This window comes from Coregonus lavaretus, assembly GCF_964263955.1.
Source record: "Coregonus lavaretus genome assembly, chromosome: 38".
Classification (NCBI taxonomy): Eukaryota; Metazoa; Chordata; class Actinopteri; order Salmoniformes; family Salmonidae; genus Coregonus; species Coregonus lavaretus.
In genome coordinates this window covers 23,289,675-23,311,872 of record NC_140025.1, presented here as the reverse complement: position 1 = coordinate 23,311,872, position 22,198 = coordinate 23,289,675, and the positions used below count along the sequence as shown (strand labels likewise).

The 22,198-nt window shown below is 42.9% G+C and overlaps 1 protein-coding gene across 3 annotated transcripts in view; it reads right to left on the bottom strand.

Moving 5' to 3' along the window:
- The window catches only part of trim2a (tripartite motif containing 2a), a 35,728-nt gene extending 14,514 nt beyond the window's left edge, over window positions 1-21,214 (bottom strand). For 2 of the 3 annotated variants that reach the window (XM_084155016.1, XM_084155017.1), the window contains exons 1-5: window positions 21,086-21,214; window positions 6,824-7,005; window positions 4,418-4,658; window positions 3,768-3,919; window positions 3,149-3,329 (exon numbers count right to left, since the gene is read on the bottom strand). In XM_084155016.1, the coding sequence (XP_084011142.1) occupies window positions 3,149-3,329; window positions 3,768-3,919; window positions 4,418-4,658; window positions 6,824-6,960 (711 nt within the window). In that variant the 5' untranslated portion in view covers window positions 6,961-7,005; window positions 21,086-21,214. Of the gene's footprint in view, window positions 1-3,148; window positions 3,330-3,767; window positions 3,920-4,417; window positions 4,659-6,823; window positions 7,006-21,085 lie in introns of those variants that run through there. The other variant, XM_084155018.1, reaches the window with a different exon arrangement.
- Window positions 21,215-22,198: the final 984 nt, after the last annotated feature.

Here is a 22,198-nt window from a genome sequence, read left to right as displayed (position 1 = left end):
CATTGTAGAGAGGGGAAAAGAGTGATGGGGCGGGATAGTAGAGAGTGTGTAGAGGGGTGTCAGGTGGGGTGTGAATGGAGATGCATGTGGGCATGCATGTACGGACTGTTAATGTAGACACAAACATCTGTGAGGCGCTGACACAACACACACACACGGCCGCACACACACATATACAATCTGTCATTGTACGCACACACGGACACACGCACGGACACACGCACGCACACACAATCTGTCAATGTAAACACAAACATCTGTCAAACATCTGTTTGACTAACACATTCACCTAACAAATGTGCGCACACAAACACATACAAATACAGTACAGTCGGAAAGTATTCAGACCCTTGAACTTTTCCACTTTGTTACGTTACAGCCTTATTCTAAAATGGATTAAATAGTTTTTTTCCCCCTCATCAATCTACACACAATACCCCATAATGACAAAAACATGTTTTTTGAAATGTTTGCAAATGTATAAAAAACAAACAGAAATATCACATTTACATAAGTATTCAGACCCTTTACTCAGTACTTTGTTGAAGCACCTTTGGCAGCGATTACAGCTGGGTATGACGCTACAAGCTTGGTACACCTGTTTCTGGAGAGTTTCTCCCATTCTTCTCTGCAGATCCTCTCAATCTCTGTCAGCTTGGAAGGGGAGTGTCGCTGCACAGTTATTTTAAGGTCTCTCCAGAGACGTTCGATCGGGTTCAAGCCGGTCTCTGGCAGGCCCACTCAAGGACATTGAGAGACTTGTCCCAAAGCCACTCCTGCGTTGTCTTGGCTGTGATGCTTAGGGTCATTGTCCTGTTGGAAGGTGAACCTTCGCCCCAGTCTGAGGTCCTGAGCGCTCTGGAACAGGTTTTCATCAAGGATCTCTCTGTACTTTGCTCCATTCATCTTTCCCCTCGATCCGATAGTCTCCCAGTACCTGCCGCTGAAAAACAACCCCACAGCATGATGCTGCCACCACCATGCGTCACCGTAGGGATGGTGCCAGGTTTCCTCCAGACGTGACGCTTGGCATTCAGGCCAAAGAGTTCAATCTTGGTTTCATCAGACCAGAGAATCTTGTTTCTCATGGTCTGAGAGTCCTTCAGGTTCCTTTTGGCAAACTCCAAGCGGGCTGTCGTGCCTTTTACTGAGGAGTGGCTTCCGTCTGGCCATTCTACCATAAAGGCCTGATTGGTGGAGTGCTGCAGAGATGGTTGTCCTTCTGGAAGGTTCTCCCATCTCCACAGAGGAACTCTGGAGCTCTGTCAGTGACCATCGGGTTCTTGGTCACCTCCCTGACCAAGGCCCTTCTCCCCCAATTGCTCAGTTTGGCCGGGCGGCCAGCTCTAGGAAGAGTCTTGGTGGTACCAAACTTCTTCCATTTGAGAATGATGGAGGCCACTGTGTTCTTGGGGACCTTCAATGCTGCATACATTTTTTGGTACCCTTCCCCAGATCTGTGCCTCGACACAATCCTGTCTCGGAGCTCTACGGACAATTCCTTCGACCTCATGGCTTGGTTTTTGCTCTGACATGCACTGTCAACTGTGGGACCTTATATAGACAGGTGTATTCCTTTCCAAATCATTTCCAATCATTTGAATTTACCACAGGTGGACTCCAATCAAGTTGAAGAAACATCTCAAGGATGATCAATGGAAACAGGATGTACCTGGGCTCAATTTCGAGTCTCATAGCAAAGGGTCTGAATACTTATGTAAATACGTTTTAATTTTTTATGAAAGATATCTAAATCTGTTTACGCTTTGTCATTATGGGGTATTGTGTGCAGATTGATGAGGATTTTTATTTATTGAATCCATTTTAGAAAAAATCATTGCAGACTAAGCTAAGTGGACTTTTGACACATCAACTGGTATAGGCATACTGTAGCGTGTTGACTAACTATCATAGTTATCACTTGTTAACATAACACCACAGCACAAAATTGCTACAGGGCTGGGTCGAAACGCTGAGCATCGCACGCACATGCACATACAGTCTCTCACACACACACACACACACACTCACCTGCATCTGGCTATTACACTCCTCCTCTTCGACAACAAGAGCAGCCATTGAGCTATCAAAGTCCCCAACCAAAACTAATTTATCCACCACTATCTACATCAACCCTTGCTTCATACTGTATAAGACTCACCCTCTGAAAGACTAACACAAATATATTATATATATATAGAAAGAGGACGCCCCAACGGCAGGGAGATACAGTGCACACTCACGTAGTGCAGTGCACTGTGGAAACCTACACCACTGTACCTACCCCACTGTATCAACCCCTCTCTGCTTTCAAGACTCACCCCCTCTCTTTAAACATGAACAGCTCAGCACTTTCAAAGCCTAAATAACCAACTAGATAGATAGACACAACAACACCAAAGCCTAGATATAGAAAGATAAAAAGTATGCACAGTCCACACCCTATAGAAAAGGGCAGACAGAGAAAAGTCCTCCCTTCCTTTGTGCAGCACTCTGTCTGCTCTAGCCGCCGGTCCTACTGGTGAATCATTCCCATGTGATGGTGTTCTGCTCCCTAAGGGGAGGGCGTTGGGCGCTAGGCCAGCCTGGGTGATTGGTACGCTGGGCTGGGTGGGGCGTCAGCTCTCTGCCCTGGCAGTCTGTCTCTCCTCCCCTCCAGCCCTACCAATCCATGTTTTATTTAATAATTTATCAGAGAACTGCCTGATCCACAGCTGAGCCACTGGCACGCAAAGTAGAAACAGAGCCTCTTGCTGCTGTGTGGGATAGTAGAACTGAGGAATTTATTTATATTTCTAATTGAGATTAAACAAACAAATCTCTTTTAGGAGATAGATTTGTTTCTAGGAAGGCACATTGGAATCAGAAAACGTTTCAGTTCTTCAGATTGGGAAGAATCTATTTTCAGTATTTTTCTTGTTCACATCCTGAGTATAATGCCGTTCATTCTTGGTTTTAAAACTATGCCCATGTTTAGAAATGTCTTTCCTTTATCTGTTAATCATATATCTATTTACTTTCATTGACCACCTGCCTCTAATTCCGTATCATATTGTCTGTGTGCACCAAACAGATTGTTTCATCAATCAGAAACCCACAAGAAAAGGTTCTAAACGTCCCACTCAACCCAAATGTTGGGGGTTCTCACCTTCTGCTTGAGGCCGTAGTTGACCTCCAGCTCCATGAGCAGGACACTCTTGCGGACGTTCAGGGTCTTCTGCAGCTCGTCGAACGTGGTGTGGATGTCCCCCTCGATGGAGCTCTTCTGATTGGTCAGCTGCTGCAGGATCTCCGACAGCACCTGCAGGGCCGAGTCGATTTCAGGTAGCCTGAAGGAAGGAAGGGAGAGAGAGGGTGGGTGAGATCAGTCTTAGGTCAAAATTAGCTGACTGTGACTAAATCACTTTGTAGGATGGCGCATTCTGTCCCTCAAACTAATGGGCCATCAGGGATAATGCTTAGGTTGCCTCTGATGCATATACATAGCCTAAGGTCCAAAATAGGTAGATGAAGGACTGAGTCTCATAGGAAAAATCTATACACTAGTGCAAATTGGGGAAGAACATATAATGTATTCTGTGTACAAATACAACCAAAGATGGCGCCATTAACCCACTTTCCCCAGGGGTGTGTGTTGGGCCATTACCTTTTTTTTGACTGTGTCCAGTGTGCAATGGGATGTCATAATTATTATTAAATGGTTATTTTCTGGTTGTAATTTGTTTCTCTGGTTGTAAATAAGTTATATAACATGTATTGGACCCTACCGGTTTTTGATGGCGTCAAGCTGGTCCTGCAGCGAGGCCTTGTGCTGTTCGACCACATCTTTGAGGGGCACAGTGGGGTGCTCGGCGTGCTCGCCGCTCGTACACTCCTGGCACATGGCTGTCTCACACGGCGGGCAGTAGAACTCCATCACCTAGGCAAGAGCAAAAGTATGTACATGAGGGTACAAAATACTGTCGAAATCTAACATTTATTTCCTCTTAACTATATAAAAAAATACACCAAACAATTAATCTAAAATATTTTTTTACTCCAAAACATCACCCTGTAGTAAACCTCTGTATCAAGCTTTGAAGCAATTCATTACCCCCACTTAGGAGTGCAGTGCCAGTGTGGTAGTGCCCCTGTTCCAGTAGCCCATACAAATAAACGTTGCTATGGTGACGAGAGAGCGCGAAAGCGAAAGAGCGCAAGAGCTGTAAGAGAGTTGAATGTAACGGAATCTCCTGCTGAGGCATGTCTAGACTGTTAAATGACATCGATATCACCCCCGACCACCACTGTAATTTCAACAAGGTGACCTATCGGTAGAATCATTTACTCCCGCAGTAGCGTTATATGGACACTGATAGATGGAAATGATTAGCTGTATGTGTGTGCGCGAGAGAGTCTGTCTGTCGTTATAGCCTACATTTCCTACGTGGTTGGGGCAGGAGAGCGGTTGTCCCGTGGCCACAGAGTTGATGGTCTCCAACACGGCGTTCTCCTGGCTGCGGCTGTCGCTGGGGGGCCGCTGCAGCACGTCCATCAGGTTGGTGATGAAGAAGTTGCTCTGCAGCGCCGCCACGCCTTTCTCCGGCAGGATGGACGTCTGGCGGCACACGGGGCACGACAGCGTCAGGCTGTGGGCGGGGATGTAGTTCTGCAGGCACCTGGACAGGAGGGAGGAGGGTAGGAGGGTGGAGTTAAATGTCTGAGATGTGGATATACCTACTAGTGTTTCTAGACTATTTATATACCACCACAGCCCTAATACCTACAGGTATATGTATGTCTTCACAGAAAATACAGGCTACATGCCTGTCTCCAAAATGGCACCTATGGGCCCTGGTCAAAAGTAGTGCTCTAAATAGGGAATAGGTTGACATTTGGGATGCAACAACAGACATACATGTATTTATCATACTTCTATGTAATTATGACTCTAGTATATATATTCTACTTGTCAGGAAAAAAGGGTTTTCATTACATTCTATGGCTTTAAAGGACTAAAACACTACCAAAATCCTAAAATGTTGTAGTATGCACACATTGGGTTATTTCCACCATACACCAACAACACTGACTTATAATACCAGTGAGTGACTATAACACATTGTATGAAGGGGTGGGATTCACAGTCACACACTGCCTAGCCCTAGATAGCCTATGAATGTGTCCTGCAATACGTTTGGGTACCTGATATATGGCAGAAGTACATACATATATATTTTATTTTTAAGTTGCACAAAATATATAAAACAAGACTCACCCTCTCTCTTTAAACATGAACAGCTAGTTAGAATTAAACCAATCCAGTCATACACAATTTTCACAGAGACAGTAATTAATTAATTAACTGTTTAATTCCCTGATTAATTAAGTTGGCAGATGGTCATCAGTCAACACTGTGAATTAAAATGGAAGAAAAACCTAACATGTCAATCAAGTTAAAGTTTTCTGCCCCTCAACCAGTGGTGGAAAAAGTACCCAATTGTCATACTTGAGTAAAAGTAAAGATAGCTTAATAGAAAATGACTCAAGTAAAACTGAAAGTCACCCAGTAAAATACTACTTGAGTAAAAGTTGAAAAGTATTTGGTTTTAAATATACTTAAGAATCAAAAGTTAATGTAATTGCTAAAATATACTTACGTATCAAAAGTAAAAGTATTAATCATTTCAAATTCCTTATATTAAGCAAACCAGACAGCACCATTTTCATGTTTAAAAAAAGAAAGTTTACTGATAGCCAGGGGCACACTCCAACACTTGTGTTTAGTGAGTCCGCCAGATCAGAAGCCGTAGGGATGACCAGGGATGTTCTCTTAATACTGTAAGTGTGTGAATTGGACCATTTTCCTGTACTGCTAAGCATTCAAAATGTAAGGAGTACTTTTGGGTGTCAGGGAAAATGTATGGAGTAAAAAGTACATGATTTTCTTTAGGAATGTATTGAAGTAAAAGTAAAAGTAGTCAAAAATATAAATAGTAAAGTAAAGTACAGATACCGCAAAAAACTACTTAAGTAGTACTTTAAAGTATTTTTACTTAAGTACTTTACACCACTGCCCTCAACTAAATGAAATCTTTACCTTTCTCATCAAAGTCACATTTTAGATTCACCACACAGTTGCCTGCATCATACTGAGTCCGAAATGAACAGAGAGAGATTAGACTGAAAGATGGAGGGACAGAGTGAGGAAAAAGAGGATGGGGAGAGACAATCAGAGACAAAGAGACAGAAGGAGAAAGAGAGAGAGAGAATGCGAAAGAGAACGATAGAGAGAGAAAATGAGTGAAAGAAAGCATCTTCGTACAACAGCATCATCAAATCTAATTGAGTAATGTCACGCTCTAGATGCTATACAGAACGCAGAGACAGGCACTGAGCTCTCCCTTCTTCTCTCAGGGACAAAGACAGCTAGTCTAGGAGGGTGACACGGACAGACCAAATGTAGTCACAGAAAATAAATACATTTTGTGAAGCTACAGTATTTAGTTTCTATATTCAGCGGAGTTCCCTGTCCATGACAAAAGGAAAGACACTTTTTAAATCTTTAGTTGGGTCATCTTCAAATCTAAGGTTGCGTGATGAGCAAGCATGAGCAAGCATCACTTTCTATCACCCTTAATTGGCAGAATATTCACACGTTTGCCAACCGATAAATCTCACTCTCAAAGACAATCAAGCTCACACACTCTCCCAAACTGGACATATAGAACAAAATGAGACAGACAGGCAGGCAGGCAGGCAGACAGACAGGCAGGCAGACAGACAGACAGGCAGGCAGACAGGCAGGCAGGCAGGCAGGCAGGCAGCGCACACACACACACACCTCTCACAGAAGGTATGGAGGCAGGGCAGCACTTTGGGGTTGTCGTAGCGGTCCAGGCATATGCTGCAGATCAGGAACTGCTTGTCGATCTGTCGCACCACAGGGCTGGGGATGCTACTGGATCCTTCACTGGCCATCCTAATACTCGGTCATAAAGTTCCCTCTTCCTCTCACCCTGCACCCTACAGAGAGAGACAGAGAGAGGGGTTAGAGGGGTTCACACACATACGCACTGATGCCCATGTTAAGACTTGGACATAGAGGGAAGTGGGTTTGGGAGGTATGCACACACATACAAAAGTGTCCAAAATGTTGTTTGCATTTCCAACCAGTATGCATGCACACACACACACACGGCCAAAGAGAGAGATCAAAGGCAAATTCACAGACACACAAATCAGCTGGAAAGAGAGATAAAGGTAAAAGGACGAGACACACGTCAGCTGCTTTCTTCCTCCCATCCTGCCCCTCACCGAGACAGGAAATGCCAAACACACAAACAAACACACAAATCACAGTTCTGTCACAGGCTGAACGCTTCAAATCAAATCAAAATGTATTTGTCACATTCACGTGTTTAGCAGATGTTATTACGGGTGTAGCGAAATGCTTGTGCTTCTAGCTCCGACAGTGCAGTAATATCTAACAAGTAATATCTAACAATTTCACAACATATACCCAATACACACAAATTTAAGTAAGGAATGGAATTTAAGAATATATACATATATGGACAAGCAATGACAGAGTGGCATGGACGAAGATACAGTAGAATATTATAGAATACAGTATATACATATGAGATGAGTAACGCAAGATATGTAAACATTATTAAAGTGACTAGTGTTCCATTTCTTAAAGTGGCCAGTGATTTCAATAGGCAGCAGCAGCCTCTAATGTGCTAGTGGTGGCTATTTAACAGTCTGATGGCCTTGAGATCCTGGGTAGGGATGCCAGATGGCCAGCCTAGGCCTGGGGCTCCTTGAAAGTTTCTACTTTGAGGGGTACTGACAAGGGCCAAGGCCCCAAAACCACAGTGTATCTTTTTGTATTTCTCTCCGTCTTTTTCGGGGAGGTTCTTCCCTTCTGTGGCTAGTATCCGTAGCCAGACTTGCTTGGTCCCCAGTTGTTGGCTCTATTGTTGCTATTCAGCTGGTGCCAAGACCTGAGACTGACCTCCTACCTGTCTCTTTTCCCCCTACCATGTTCGCCTGGTCCTAAATCTGTTGGTGCTTTTGACTATGTTGAGACAAACATATCTCAACATAGTCCACATACCAGTATGTATATGAACAGCAGAGGATCCAAGTATGAATGTATTATCTTACATAATATTTCCCACAATATGGCCTATAAAACTAAGGACATAACCATCACACACAATGGCATTATGATATTGTACTGCTTAGTAGTAGTCATCAACAAGTCTATAAAATAAATCACCCTCAAACACATGGAATAAGACCTAAGAAGAAGTTAACTGCTCACTCAATGACTTACATAAAACGAGCATACAGATTCACAACCACAACCATCCAAATGAAATCCACTCAAGTGTGTTAGCCTTTTAGCATTTTGGCTAAATCACAGTCATTTCAAATGAGACACAGACACTGTGGCTTTGGCTGCTTGGGGAACAGATCTGATCCCCAGGGGCTGGTCCCAGACCTGTTTGTGCCATTGCCATGCCAAAAGCACCATCAGATTTGGGACCAGGCGAACATGACCCATGGCTGGTAGGGGGAAAAGAGACAGGTAGGAGGTCAGTCTCAGGTCTTGGCACCAGCTGAATAGCAACAATAGAGCCAACAACTGGGGACCAAGCAATTCTGGCTACGGATACTAGCCACAGAAGGGAAGAACGTCCCCGAAAAAGAGAGGGAGAAATAAAAACATCCACTGTGGTTTTGGGGCCTTGGCCCTTGTCAGTACCCCTCAAAGTAGAAACTTTCCAGGAGCCCCAGGCCTAGGCTGGCCATCTGGCATCCCTACCCAGGATCAAGAACTCAAGTTGGGGCTCGGTTTTAAGAGAGATGGGAGTCCTGGATGATCTCAAAATAGATTTGAGGAGAGTTGCTATTTCATGCAGCCAAGCTTTTTGCTATGGCTTCAGTGCTATGCTAGGTGGATGTTTCCGGAAAAAGCACTGAGTGATAAATATTTGATAACAAAGTGAAAGCAAAGCAGTGCATGTACAGTATAAGCTTAGTGCAGCTACAGTGACGCCACTGAGGACAGAGTTGGGTGCTGAGCCATAGGAAAAGTAAAGTACAATATACTGTTCAATACAAGGCAAAAACAGCAGGCCTCAGATTCACGGGATTCCTCTAACACGGGTGTGCCTCATATCAATACAGTTGATACTGGGCAATTCAACTCCAGTAGAATATAGTTCAGTACAGTACGATATACTGTACTTTTCTTTACTGTATTATACGGGACTGTACTCTACTGTGCTCTACTCACTGTACTGTGCTATCCAATCTTGTGAAATGTGTCCATGATAGGTTCAAATTTGGTCCAGTCCGGTCCGTCAACATCAAGGCCAGGGTGGACTTAGTGTGAGCAAAGCATGTGTGTCAGCTAGCTAGCTGTCTCAGGTTGTATTTAAGACAGGCAAAGAAACAGGACGCCTCTGCCGCTTGTAGAAAAAGGCCCTGAGGGAGACTCTCCCTCCCTCGTTGATGTCTCGTACAGTATGTGCCAGAAAATAGCTTGACAGGAAAAAAGAAGACCGTTGCCATAGCTACCGGGATGGAGAAGAGGTCAGCCCCTTCACTTGGTTTAACCCACTTGGTTTAAATCTTAAATGCTGACTACACGGCAGTGCACAGCAGAAGTCAAGTCATTCATAATGTCTGTCGCTAGCTTATCTAAGCTACAATATTTACATAACTTTGGTTGTGCGGCCCTTGAAGCTTAGTGGGTTTTAGCCAAGCGGTGGATTGAGAAAAAAAGAAGCAATTTGAGGTCAAATCAAGCTAGATTTATCTGGAAAGCTTTGGTATGATGTCATTACACAGTCCTTTTCATTTCCTGGATCAACTAAGGGTTAACTCTCCACATGTGGGGACTGGGGACCTTAAAGAGGATGACAATATGGTTCATGGTGTATTGAGATACCGCCGACGATTTATGACACCATAACACTCAATAAACAAGGACAGAGAGTCACACTCTTATATGCTTCTAACAATTGAATGGGTAAACCTAATAACCAATGTTTCGGCAACGCAGTGCCTTCTTCAGGGTCACATAATGAATGCTTGAACCAGGTTATGTAGGAACATTTTGGGGTGGGCGTCAGCTCATGCTTTTTATCATAACACTCAATACCTCAAGGGAATCTAATAGAATACAGTATACTGTTGATCAACATTTTTACATAGAAAAATCAACCAGTACATGCAAACACAAATCCAGCACAACAAAAGCCTTGTCAATCAAATAGATGATTTGATTAACCACAATCCAGCTCCTTCCCTGATTGATCAATTCCATGAAACATCGCTGCATATCTAGCTGGATTTGCAGCGCATAAAAGATGGAAGTGATTATGAAACTGTTCCACTAATCCTTCTTTCAGACACAGACACAGCACAGACACAACAAGGGCACAACAAGACTCAGACACAACAGACAAAGGACACAGCAAAGACAACACCAAACAACACAGACAGAACACATACAAAACTCCTGTCATCTCACAAAGGGAGGTCTCGCCATTACATAATCTTTATGTAAGGCAGCTTGAAATGGAACTAAATAAATCCTGCTTGATTAATCCATCAATATGCTTCTAGCAGAGTGTCATAGGCAAAATATCACAGATGACAGAAGGTAGATTTCTGTTAAAGATGTAAAATGATCTTGACCAATCAGAGAAGCTGAGTGCAATTTACATGATAAAACATATATTTGTTAAAATATCCTTGACCCTATTTGAAAATGCCCAATATTAATCAATCAAATCAATAAACAAAAATCCATTACTCCAGCATATACAGTGCATCCCCCGAATATATGACGACATTGCTAAGACACTATATGAATCACTCTAAAATCCCTATCCCAAACACTCACAGTCACAGCATCTGTGAAGCAATCAACAGGCGTCACCACCAAGCCGATATAGTAAGTGACACTGTCACCCACCCAGTGCTACTCGTGCCAACATAAGACTGTGCCACCGTGCCATCTACCCACCACGTTCTGTAGGAGCCCTACCATCGCCGAGTCATCCTCAGAGTGAAACGCAGCGCATGCTTCTGCCCTCTAAAACGCTCCTGTCCAGGTAGCAGAGAAATTACGAGCTGCTTAAAGAGCTGCTAATCTTGAAAAGAGATGACGGCACATATCAAGAGGAGAGAGTTAGAGTGAGAGAGTTAATTGCGAGAGCCAACAGTGTGGACCTATGTCTGGACTCGTAGCCAATCAATCTCTTACATCTCTTCCTCCCTCCCTCCTTCTGTTGCTTTCCTCCCTTCCCTCTTACTGTCGCTTTTCCTTTTTCCCCCTCACCCTCTTTCCGTTTCCCACTCACCCTCTATACCCCTCTTTTCACTCACCCTTCCCCTCCCTCCCTCCCTCCCTCCCTCCCTCCCTCCCATCCCCTTTCCCCATCCCTCCCTCCTCCCCCAAATCTCCCCTCCCTCCCTCCTCCCCCATCCCTCCCCCCCATCCCTCCCTCCCTCTCTCAAGTTAATGCTGGCTCACTGCAGAAGAGCTGGCAAAGGATCCTGGGAAAGGGATGCAGCAGCGTCAGAAAGCAGCAGAGAGCGGATTGGCTGGCATCTTGAAGAGCAACCAATGAAACAGGGAGCAGCCGGCGTGGGTCAGCTCGGCAACCAACGGGGCAGAAGATAACAGGATCAAAGGGAGCGGCAGTGTGTGTGTGTGTGTATACCCATATTGCTGACTCACTGCATAGGCAGCGAGAGAGACAGGGAGGTGGAGATAAATGTATGGAAAAAGAAAGGTGGGAGCAGGGAAGAGTGAGACAGGGATTAGGACATGGGAAAGACAGGGAGATATTGAAGAAGATAAAAATACATAGAAGGATAGAGAGAGACAAGACTAGAGCGGTGTTTCCCAAACTCGGTCCTGGGGAACCCCCTGGGTTCATGTTTTTTTTTTTTTTGCAGTAGCACTAAACAGCTGATTCAAATAACCAACTAATCATCAAGCTTTGATTATTTGAATCAGCTGTGTAATGCTAAGGCAAAAACCAAAACGACCTTGAGGGGGGGGGGGGGGGGGGGGGAGAGAGAGAGAGAGAGAGAGAGAGAGAGAGAGAGAGAGAGAGAGAGGCCAGTCGGCCTAGATCAAAAGGCAGCCTCATTGGCACATGCATGCATGGACACACGAATACAGACACACACTTAGACAAACACGCACACAGACGGTGACTCACAGACACAGCCGGGGACACACACACGCATGCAAATGTCAACACTAAACAGCGGCAGCGGGGAATTGAGGTCAACAGCAACTCGGTGGGGAGTACGAGCATTAGAAATGACAAGACACTTCATCTGATCACAAAATAACTAAGATATGGCAAAGATGCTGGCTTCTGTCTAGATAACATAGCCTATAACATTTTACAGTGAAGAACTACAAAATATTGTGAGGGCATCCAGAAACATGACAGTATGCGAATATATAGAGAATAGGATGCCATTTGGGACACAGCTGGGTCATGATACCACCCTCTCTTCTCTTGCGTAATGAAACGCCAGGTTTCATCTCACTCACACAGAGTTCATTATTATGGCGACACGGTCACCTCATTGAGCAGGTCTTTACATACTATGATTAAAAAGGAGAGTGGAATTCCACTAGCCTGGTCCTTGTCATGCCAAGGAGTGGCATGATGGAACAAACAGACTGGTACTCAGGCTAGAATTTCACTCTTATCTTTAGTATGTTCAGGCATGAAACCGATAAGGAGATAAAAAGGAGACACAGGAGGAAGGGTGTAGATCAGGATTGAAGCCTGGCCTCCAGTGAGGAGTTATGTACTGGCCAGGAGTGTTACCCACTTGACCACGGCTCTGGACAGTACTGCATGATTACCAGGATGCTTGGGAGGCTGGTAGACGTCTAGACAAATTAGAGTCAGGTCAAGTGGGCCAATGTGTGATGGATGTATGAACAGACAGACTGGGAAGGCTTTTGTAGAAGCTTGGAAAACTTAATTGAGCTAGCTGTACCAATAAGGTCAATTGTACAATTGCACAAGCATAGATCCAATGCATTGCCCGCAAAATTCAAGTTGAGATGCAGCACACCAAGAAACACAGTCTCTCTTCCAAGAAGTGCAGAGAGAAGACTGAACAAGTGTTTCGTCCGAGGCAATTATGCTGCTGCACATGCTACACTTTCCTATACCTCAATGCCTCCCAAAAACAGAGCATATGCAAAAACAGGGTTTAAAGAAAGAAAACAATCTGCTAAGTAAGACACCGTATTCAACGAAAGGATTCTACCCTTTTATTGGGTCTGAATCAGAACTCACTCGACCAAAGCTTGACCCATAGCCACAGGCTAATAACGTAGCATACCGATGGGGAGTGTACCAATCCAGTGCTTTAGACACAACGGCCCAGTCCCCTACTCCCTATATAGTAAAGTGCACTAGTTTTGACCAGGGCCCATAGGGCTCGTCTAAGGTAGTGCACTATATAGGCAATAAGGTGTCATTTGGGCCGCACACTTATTATCTGGCTTTCAAAGGAGTTCTTGCTGCTAAAGCTATACAGCTCAGAATGAGGAGTCATCAACACATTAGTAACCGTGCCAAAAAGCGCATGTGGAATGCCAAGAACGTGCACTGCAAAATAATGTTTTTCTACAAGGATTTGTAGGATAGCTTGATATTGGCAATTCCACGGTAATGGAATTGCGTTGAGTCTCAGATTTTTCACTTAAAATGTATGCCAAACAAAGACCATTAATTTCAAAGTTTAACAAAACATACAACTCTAGGACTACTTTTAACAATTTACACTGAACATTTTACAAAAACACATTTACTGGAAGTTCGGTAACAGAATTTCGGTAAAATCTCCTTCAGTTTTTTATGTGTCCATGTTAAAATATCTAAAACATTTTAAATGTGTATAAATATCTGCTCCGACTTAAGATTCAACGACGTCTGCAGAAAGAATGGGGTGTCAGCTATGACATGGCACATTGACTTTGAAAAAAATCTATTTCAGTTATTGAACTACATTAACTGAAGTAACAGAATTTCATCAAGGGTCCCTTATCTGTACTACACAGAAATCAATAATTATGGATATTAATGTAATTCTCTTCATGGTGATGTATCCTAAATAGGTACACAAAGGTATAATATATGCAATATATTTGGGTATTATTCTACACACTGGCTATTATTTTAAATGAGCTCTGCCCCAAAACAAGACCAAATTTGGTTGGTCCGGACCAAATATGAACCAATCATAGACGTCTCTGTTTCACAAGTTTGGACATCAAAGTACAGCACAGTTGAGCTCAGTAGAATACAGTAGAGTCCAGTACAGCACAGCACAGAACAGTAGAGTAGAGTACAGTACAGTAGAGTTCAGTACAGTACATTAGTGTACTTAACTCTAGTGTGCTCTACTGTGTACTGTACTCTACAGTACAGTACTATACTTTTCTTTACTGCACTCTACTGTGCTGTACTATACTTTTTACTGTACTGAACTATACTTTTCTTTACTGTACTTTACTGTGCTGTCCAAACTTGTGAACCCAACTGTGTTTTGTGACTACTTTGATTTCCCATTGTAGCCAATTCAATTGCAGAAATTCTGTTACCGATTTCTCAAAAAAATAATTAATAAACTAAATTGATATTAGTAAAAACACTAACTAATTGATAGGTTTACCTTTACTTGTTACTTATTTTACTTTCATTTTCTTCCTCCTCACAAGGGAAAGAAAATAGAAAATATCTTAAAGATATGTGGGTTTTTGGTAATGGAATTTCAAGGCACAAAGCAATGTTTCTTAAACGTACAGTAGGCAGAAAAATGTATCCAAAACTAAATAGAAGTGTTGATATTAGTTGGCAAGGGTCTTTACTTCAACATTGTGTTTTGATGCATTTGTAATACCTTTTAAGACTTTTTCTGGTAGACGTTTTCTAAGACCACTTTTCCATCTGTCTGACCAGAAATCAAAAGCCTTTGCTCATTCCCCAAAAATATTATTCCTGGAGAATGGTTGAAAAATCTATACATGCCTTAATTTCTCAAAAATATAGACGGCCAATTTGACATGCTCCTATGAACTTCACGTTGGTGCTGTGCTCATGGCTCCTTCTACGTGGAAATGACCAAATCTAGTTTGTTTGAGCCATGTTTGAGTTCCAAAGAAGATAAAAAGAGATGTCTCTACAGTAAGTCAATTTAAAAAGGTGGATACACCCCAAGGTTGCGTCTCAAATGGCACCCTATTCTTTTGACCAGGGCCCATAAGGGAATAGGGAGTAGGGGTAAAGGAGTAGTAGTGCACTACTTTTGACCAGAGCCATAAGGTGCCATTTGGGATGCAAAACAAAACAATGACCAAACCAACAAAGCTGATGAAACTACAGTTAAACCAATATATTATTGGTACTATTTATCACAGGTGGCAAAGCATAACAAGCGTGAACAGCTCTATCGTTTATAATAATTACCATAATTAGTGGCAAATTAAAAATGTAGTGTAGCATTTATCAGGCCACTAATTCAAAATTTCACACTACATGAATTAAATCATGAATCGAACAAGGGGGAATGAACACGTAGCAGATTAAAATATTTCAATAATAACTTATTAGCAGCATGAAACTAAATCTAATCAAGAGAATATGGCCTGTTTTTCTATCAGCAAACATGAGTCAATAGCAGAAGGGTTTATGGATATACGTTTTCATTGTCAGTGCAATCAAATTGTGTCATTGGTCTGTGTGTATCTGCTAGGAGATAGGGCTGCTAGGAAATAAACTAGTTCTGTGTAACCACAACAGAGTGGGGAGAACCAGAGAGAGATCAGACTAGAAACTAGTCCCTTACTGAGAATAAAAAAAGAACAGATCAGAGGGGTTGTGGAGGAGATGAGGACGCTGGAAAGGGGATGTAGGACGATTGGCTTGGATATAACAGGAACAGGGATGGTAATTCCCAATCATTACGTTTGCGTACATGTGCATGCATGCTTGTGCACCCACACCACCCAGTCTGTTCATTTCACCATTCCAGCTGTGAGCTGTGTGTGTGTGTGTGTTTAAGTCAGTGTGTGTGTGTGTATGCGTGTGTGTGTGTGCGTGCATCTCTAAAATGTGTGTCCACCCTCTCCTCTTCCAGACGCCAGATTGAGGATTACATCACCCCATCCAGAGGGAGGTCTGCATGACTTTTGGCATCTGTAGACCCCCGCCCCTACCCTACCACCCCCGCCCCCCTGGACACGAAGACACTGGGCTGGAAAGAACACTCGCTTAACCTGCTTTTTCTGCTCCAGCGTTCACATCTGTTCACACCTACTTCACCATTTAGACATCGATAAAAAAAGCAAACTGGTGTTTCTGCCTCTCAGAGCAAGGATATGTGGTACAGTATGCTCTCAACTGTCAAACTCTCAAATTGAACACACCCAGTTCAGTTATGTTACTTATACAGCAAATGTAGGCCAAACCCCAGTTTAAATAGTTTATAAAGTCTTCATTTTTTCCCTTCCTTCAAATAATATCAGATCTGACATAATTGGAAAAATGTGAAAGCCATTTACTGGAAACCCCAGTGTCAATCTATCCTATGTTGTTTTACCTCTTTTTTACAGTCTATGTGTTTGACCCACAATACCGAAGGGAAAGGAAGGGAAGAGGTAGTATTGGACCACAGCCCAAGCTCCAAAATCAAATCCTCATATATATCAATAATATCTACCACTCACCAGTCTCAATGGAAAGCAGTGTTGGTTGGCAGCCCTGTCTCGTCCCTCTAAGTCTTGACCTGGGGTTACTGGCGTAACATGGCCCAATGTCAATACTCCGCTCCGCTCTGCTACCCTTTCCATCCCACAGCTCTTTCCAGAGCACTGACCTCAGCTGTTTCCCCCTACGCTCCCCATCTCTCTCCATCTCTCTCTGGGAACAACACAAACTGCCTTGTCACGCCATCACAACGGTGACGCCGGCAACATTTTCTAAACGTAAACCAGAGTGTGAGAGGGACACAAACACGCAGTCACACACACACACACAACTAAAAAGGGACACAACATGGTAGAGTAGGGGGCCCAACGCTCCATAATGAAATCACTAGTAGCATTAGCATCATGCTAACACGTCAGCTAACTGTCTGAGACTGTAGACAGACACAGGGCTTGTTCTCAGTGAGTGGAGGGAATCTTTTCAGAACTGTAGAGAATGTGTGTTAGAAGAGGCCCAGTGTTCCAAAGGGGAATCCTAAAAAGGTTTTTATTGCTTGGGTTTATTAGCAATGCCAAATACTGAACATACACACAAACACGCACGCATGCAGGCACAAACAAACACACGTGCACAGAACACGCACACACACTTCACCTGGCTGAGGGTACATATTTTCAATGGCCACACAAACAAGGAACATGAAATGGACGCACCGAACCCAATTGCTGTGCACTTTGTTACCGAGCAACGACCGGAGCCCCCACATGGTAATTGGGCTCTGAAATCACCAATGACAAAGGACATTATGGACTTAATGACTGACATTAAAGTCCTCCCACGATATAGTGTGCATCCCATATTCCCTATATAGTGCACTACTTTTAACCAGGGCCCATAAGGTCAAAAGTAGTCCAACCATAGGAAATAGGGTACAGTTTGGGACACAGCTATAGCGTGGGGTGAAATAACAGCCATTTCTGTGAGTATTAATTTGATTTAAGATTAGTCTTCGTTAACTGGGGAATACAAGTCTTGTTCAATGGAAGGCAACAAAGCTAAATTATAGCATTGATCTTAAATGGACAATGAAAATGACAACAGTCCATGAAGACTACATAAATCCTGAAACATCGGCACTGCTGTAGAACAACAACTAGCACAAAGCACGTATCATTCAGATGAATTGGGCAGGATAGTGATGCAATTACAAACACAATTACAAATGATTTACTATCATTAGCACAAGACCACTTATCAGAGCAATTAGAGCATATGAATCTAACCAACATAGCAGGTATTTTTCATTATATTGAATTATTCTAGCCAGTTTCCATTTAGCTAGTTTGTGAGGCAGACATGAAAGATACAATCTGAGGCATCTATCACGATTATCAGTGACTATAGAATCCATAGCGCTGAATACCATATGTAATTATTCCTTCAAAAAGGGGCAATCTGACGTTGCTACATCAATTTTTGGATTTATAAATTAATGATATGTACTCATTTTATTTCTTGAAGAATATAACTTAATATATATACACAATATAACTTAACCTCATGAGCTTGGTCCCCTTCATAACCCAAAATAAAAGCTTGTTTTACTCCAATGTTTGTAAATAAAATAAATGTAAACAAACACTGCATAGCGTCAAAACATGGTTAAAATTATACTTTTGATATCATGGATGGTCAGTCCTTGCATCCATAGTTTTGTTTATGAATTTGAGAGTGGTTACATTTCTCCTGCCCCATCCCTCAGCTTTTTATCGAAACAGGGGCAGGGAGTACGCTTTGTAATTGTCTCAACTTCTGATTGTCCCTTTAAATCTATTATGTTGAAATTGTTAGGATAATCCTCATCTGGGCTATCTATACCTTGGTGTTTTCATCTCAATCTCTCTCTGTTGAGAGGGATTTGTCGGTTCAATGTATGTTTATTGTTGAAAAGGGAGCGTTAAGTCCCCCACCCCCGCTCTGTGCGTGGACACACACAAATCTAAAGCATCCACTGGGCCCACGCAGTAGGGATGGGATGATGAGAGATTATGGAGATATAGGGAGGGGAAGGGGGATGGTAGAGGTCTGTCTCATCCTCCCACCCCCACTGCCCTCAAGTATGTAAGACCACCATCTCCCACCCACAGCTATAGATAGAGGCCTTGGTCTAAACCAAAAAGCATCCTGATGCTGTTAGATGTTGTTACATAATGCCACGGCAGCCATGTTTGTGCCTGCTGGGCAATATTGACCCCTAGTAGTTCAGGGAATGTTCTGAGTGCTCAATATACTGCATCTCTTCTCCCACTCCCTGGCAGTCAGAGGAATATAGCTATATACCGGTATGCATGCTTTACTGAGAAGAATCCTCAAACATTGCCTACTGTTCTTTGTACTCAATGTTGAACATTGTTTTCCCCCTTTGCTGGCTGTGTATGGGTGAAAGCCTGTCTTTATGATAAGCAGTCTGTCCATGACAGTAACATGGAGAAAAGGGGATGTGCTTTAGAATGGTACTCCTTCAGTGGCCCACACTCACTCTACACATCTAGCGACAGCACTGTCTGAGGATAGCAGATACTGTATGTCAATGAGAAGAGTCTGTGTGTGTGTGTGTGTGTGTGTGTGTGTGTGTGTGTGTTCCAGTGACCTTAAATTAGGGCCTGCAGCTGTGCTAGCGTCAGGGCAACAGAAAACATGGACTTTGAAAATCTGTCAACCAGAGTCAGATACACTTCCCACTTCAACCCTCACTGACCAGTCAGCCATATCACGAAATACACTGCATCTGTGAGACTGAAAAGCAGTACTGTTAAAGGATCACTTTGCTGAAAAACTGTATTTTGGTATTTTATTCATTAGTCCACTGTTAATACAATCCTCCAAAACAGTGCATGTCAGCAGTAAATGTTTTCAAGATAGAGCACGTGCAGTACATAGCAAAAACTGTGATGATGATTGTGTTTTGCATGTTTTCTTGTTTTTGACGCAAACTAACCCATGTTTTTGTGCAAACTATCCTTTAGCACACTCAACCACAAATGTATTAGCTAAATGCAAATAAAAAGGCTAAACGTTTCAGAGCTAACATGAACACAATATAATCCACTTGACTCAATATCAACCATCAGAATATCAGATAGATATAAAGAAAACAGTTCATGGAACAATAAGGGAAATAGGCAAAGGAAACATAATTTCATAAGATGAAATAAAAAGGCAGACCTCAATAAAATAGCTAATTAATTCAGAAATATATTCTAAGCAAGATGAAGTCCCATGAAAATGGGGAATAATCATTAAAATAGCATTCAATTACAATTGTATCGCATCATATATCACTGAAGATTTCAGGACTTGACTTGTTACAGAGCCCCCACACCCATTGTAGCCCATATAGCTGCCCATAACTGTCTGCATGATGAACAGTGGACCAGTGCAACCGCCAGATATCAAGTTTCATCACCACAGCAATCGATACACAGGCCGTGTCCCAAATGTAGTACACTAGTTTTGACCAGAGCCCCCTATTTAGTGCACCACTTTTGACCAGGGCCCATATGGCTCTGGGCAAAAGTAGTGCACTATGTAGGGACTATGGTCCCATTTTGGACACACCCACACTCTCACAGCCCTCCTCCTATCAACGCATCATCAGTGTCTGGTTTCCTCGCATGGGCGTCAGTCTACAGCCTGCCCATGCTGATAAAACTCAACACACACACACACACACACACACACACACACAATGGGAGAACAAGTGCAAGTGTCAAACACCTGACAAACAAAAATACTGTAGAAGAATGAGCACACACACACACACACACGTGCTGTGAGTACACACAGTAAGATCTAAGTTCAACATTCAGCCACCACACAATTGCTCATAGTGTTGTGATAGGATGTTCCTATTCAAGAAAATGGCTCCAGTAATATTTCAAGAGATATATGGTATTTGAGTGAAATGAGGAAGTAAACTATCGATCTTTCCATTGACATTGTATGTGTCTAGTCAACTCATTATCTCTGACTGTAGGTGCTAGAGGGGCAGCCCTACAGAGACACACACTTAGTGACATACATGGAGACTTCACACACACACACCTCTATCACCCCAAAGGAGACACTACGCATATAACACATTTACATTTAAGTCATTTAGCAGACGCTCTTATCCAGAGCGACTTACAGTTAGTGAGTGCATACATAATTTTTTTATATCGCATAATACAACTTCCTCCCTTCTTCATTTCTCTTGTCAATGTCCCTATTTTTTCCCCCTCTCTCTTTCCATCCTCCCTTCTCCAAGCCCAGAAAACACCACTTACTTGAACTCCATGGCTGTTCTGTTTCTATCTCCTCTCTCGGTATGTGAGAACGTCCACACAGATTTCCCTGTCACATAATCCCTCTCATCTCTAACACGGTGTGTGTGTGTGTGTGTGTGAGGGAGCGTATGTGAGAGGCTGGAGCTGTTACAATAATGCAAACAGACTGACAGAGAAACCACCAGCTGAGTGGAGCGGGAGGGGGGAGGGGACCCACTGTCAGGGGAGAGGCATTGACCAATCGCAGAGCTCAGTGAGGCTTGGGGGTGGCCACATGTGTGTGTTTGGCTTGTATCCCCACAGGGCCAGAGGCGTCACAGGCAGAAAACAACAGACTTCACTAGATAAGGAGGGAGAGAGGAAGGGATGTGTAAAAAGAGGAGAGGAGAGGGGGAAACAAACAGGACAGGCCGGAAGCCACTGTTGATTTGAATGTCATGTTTTAGAAGAGCATGTTTTGCATGGTTAGAAAGGGATGATAATATTTGTATCTACAATGGTGTTACTCTCCAGGTGAAAATGATAGAAAAGCTATTTATTTCACTTCTTTTCAATCCAAGGTAAAAGTACTATGATACCGTACATAATACATGCATTTACGTTAGATGTAGAACCAGTATGGGAACCTATTTCACATAAATGTATTGTATATAGTATAGTACTGAATGAATCAGGCACCTTTTCCAGTGCCTAAAAAAAACATTGCAGCACATTGAATTTATGTAATTGCTGAGGTAAATAACTGGTTTAAACTTCAGGACTCCTACATAAAGTCCCTGATGAGGAGTGGGGGTAAAAACATCTGCACGCTCCATTAGCCCTCAAAACCAAACAAGCGGTCGTTGAGTTCTCCTCCATTAAGGTTTCATGGTCTTCTCCACACCTCTGACGATAGGTCTGAGTAAATGGTTGGCAAAAACCATTTCCTGGGTTTTGGCCAACCATTCACTAACCACAAGATGGTAGTAATGTCTTTCCCAAAGGTATCTACACAAAGTGGTGTCAAATAACTCACTATAAGCCTTGCAGCAACAGCACAGTTTTTTAATGGAGAAACAGGAAAAGATAATCAACCTTAACTGCTTTTTGCACGCGTCTTCCATTTATTTGTTA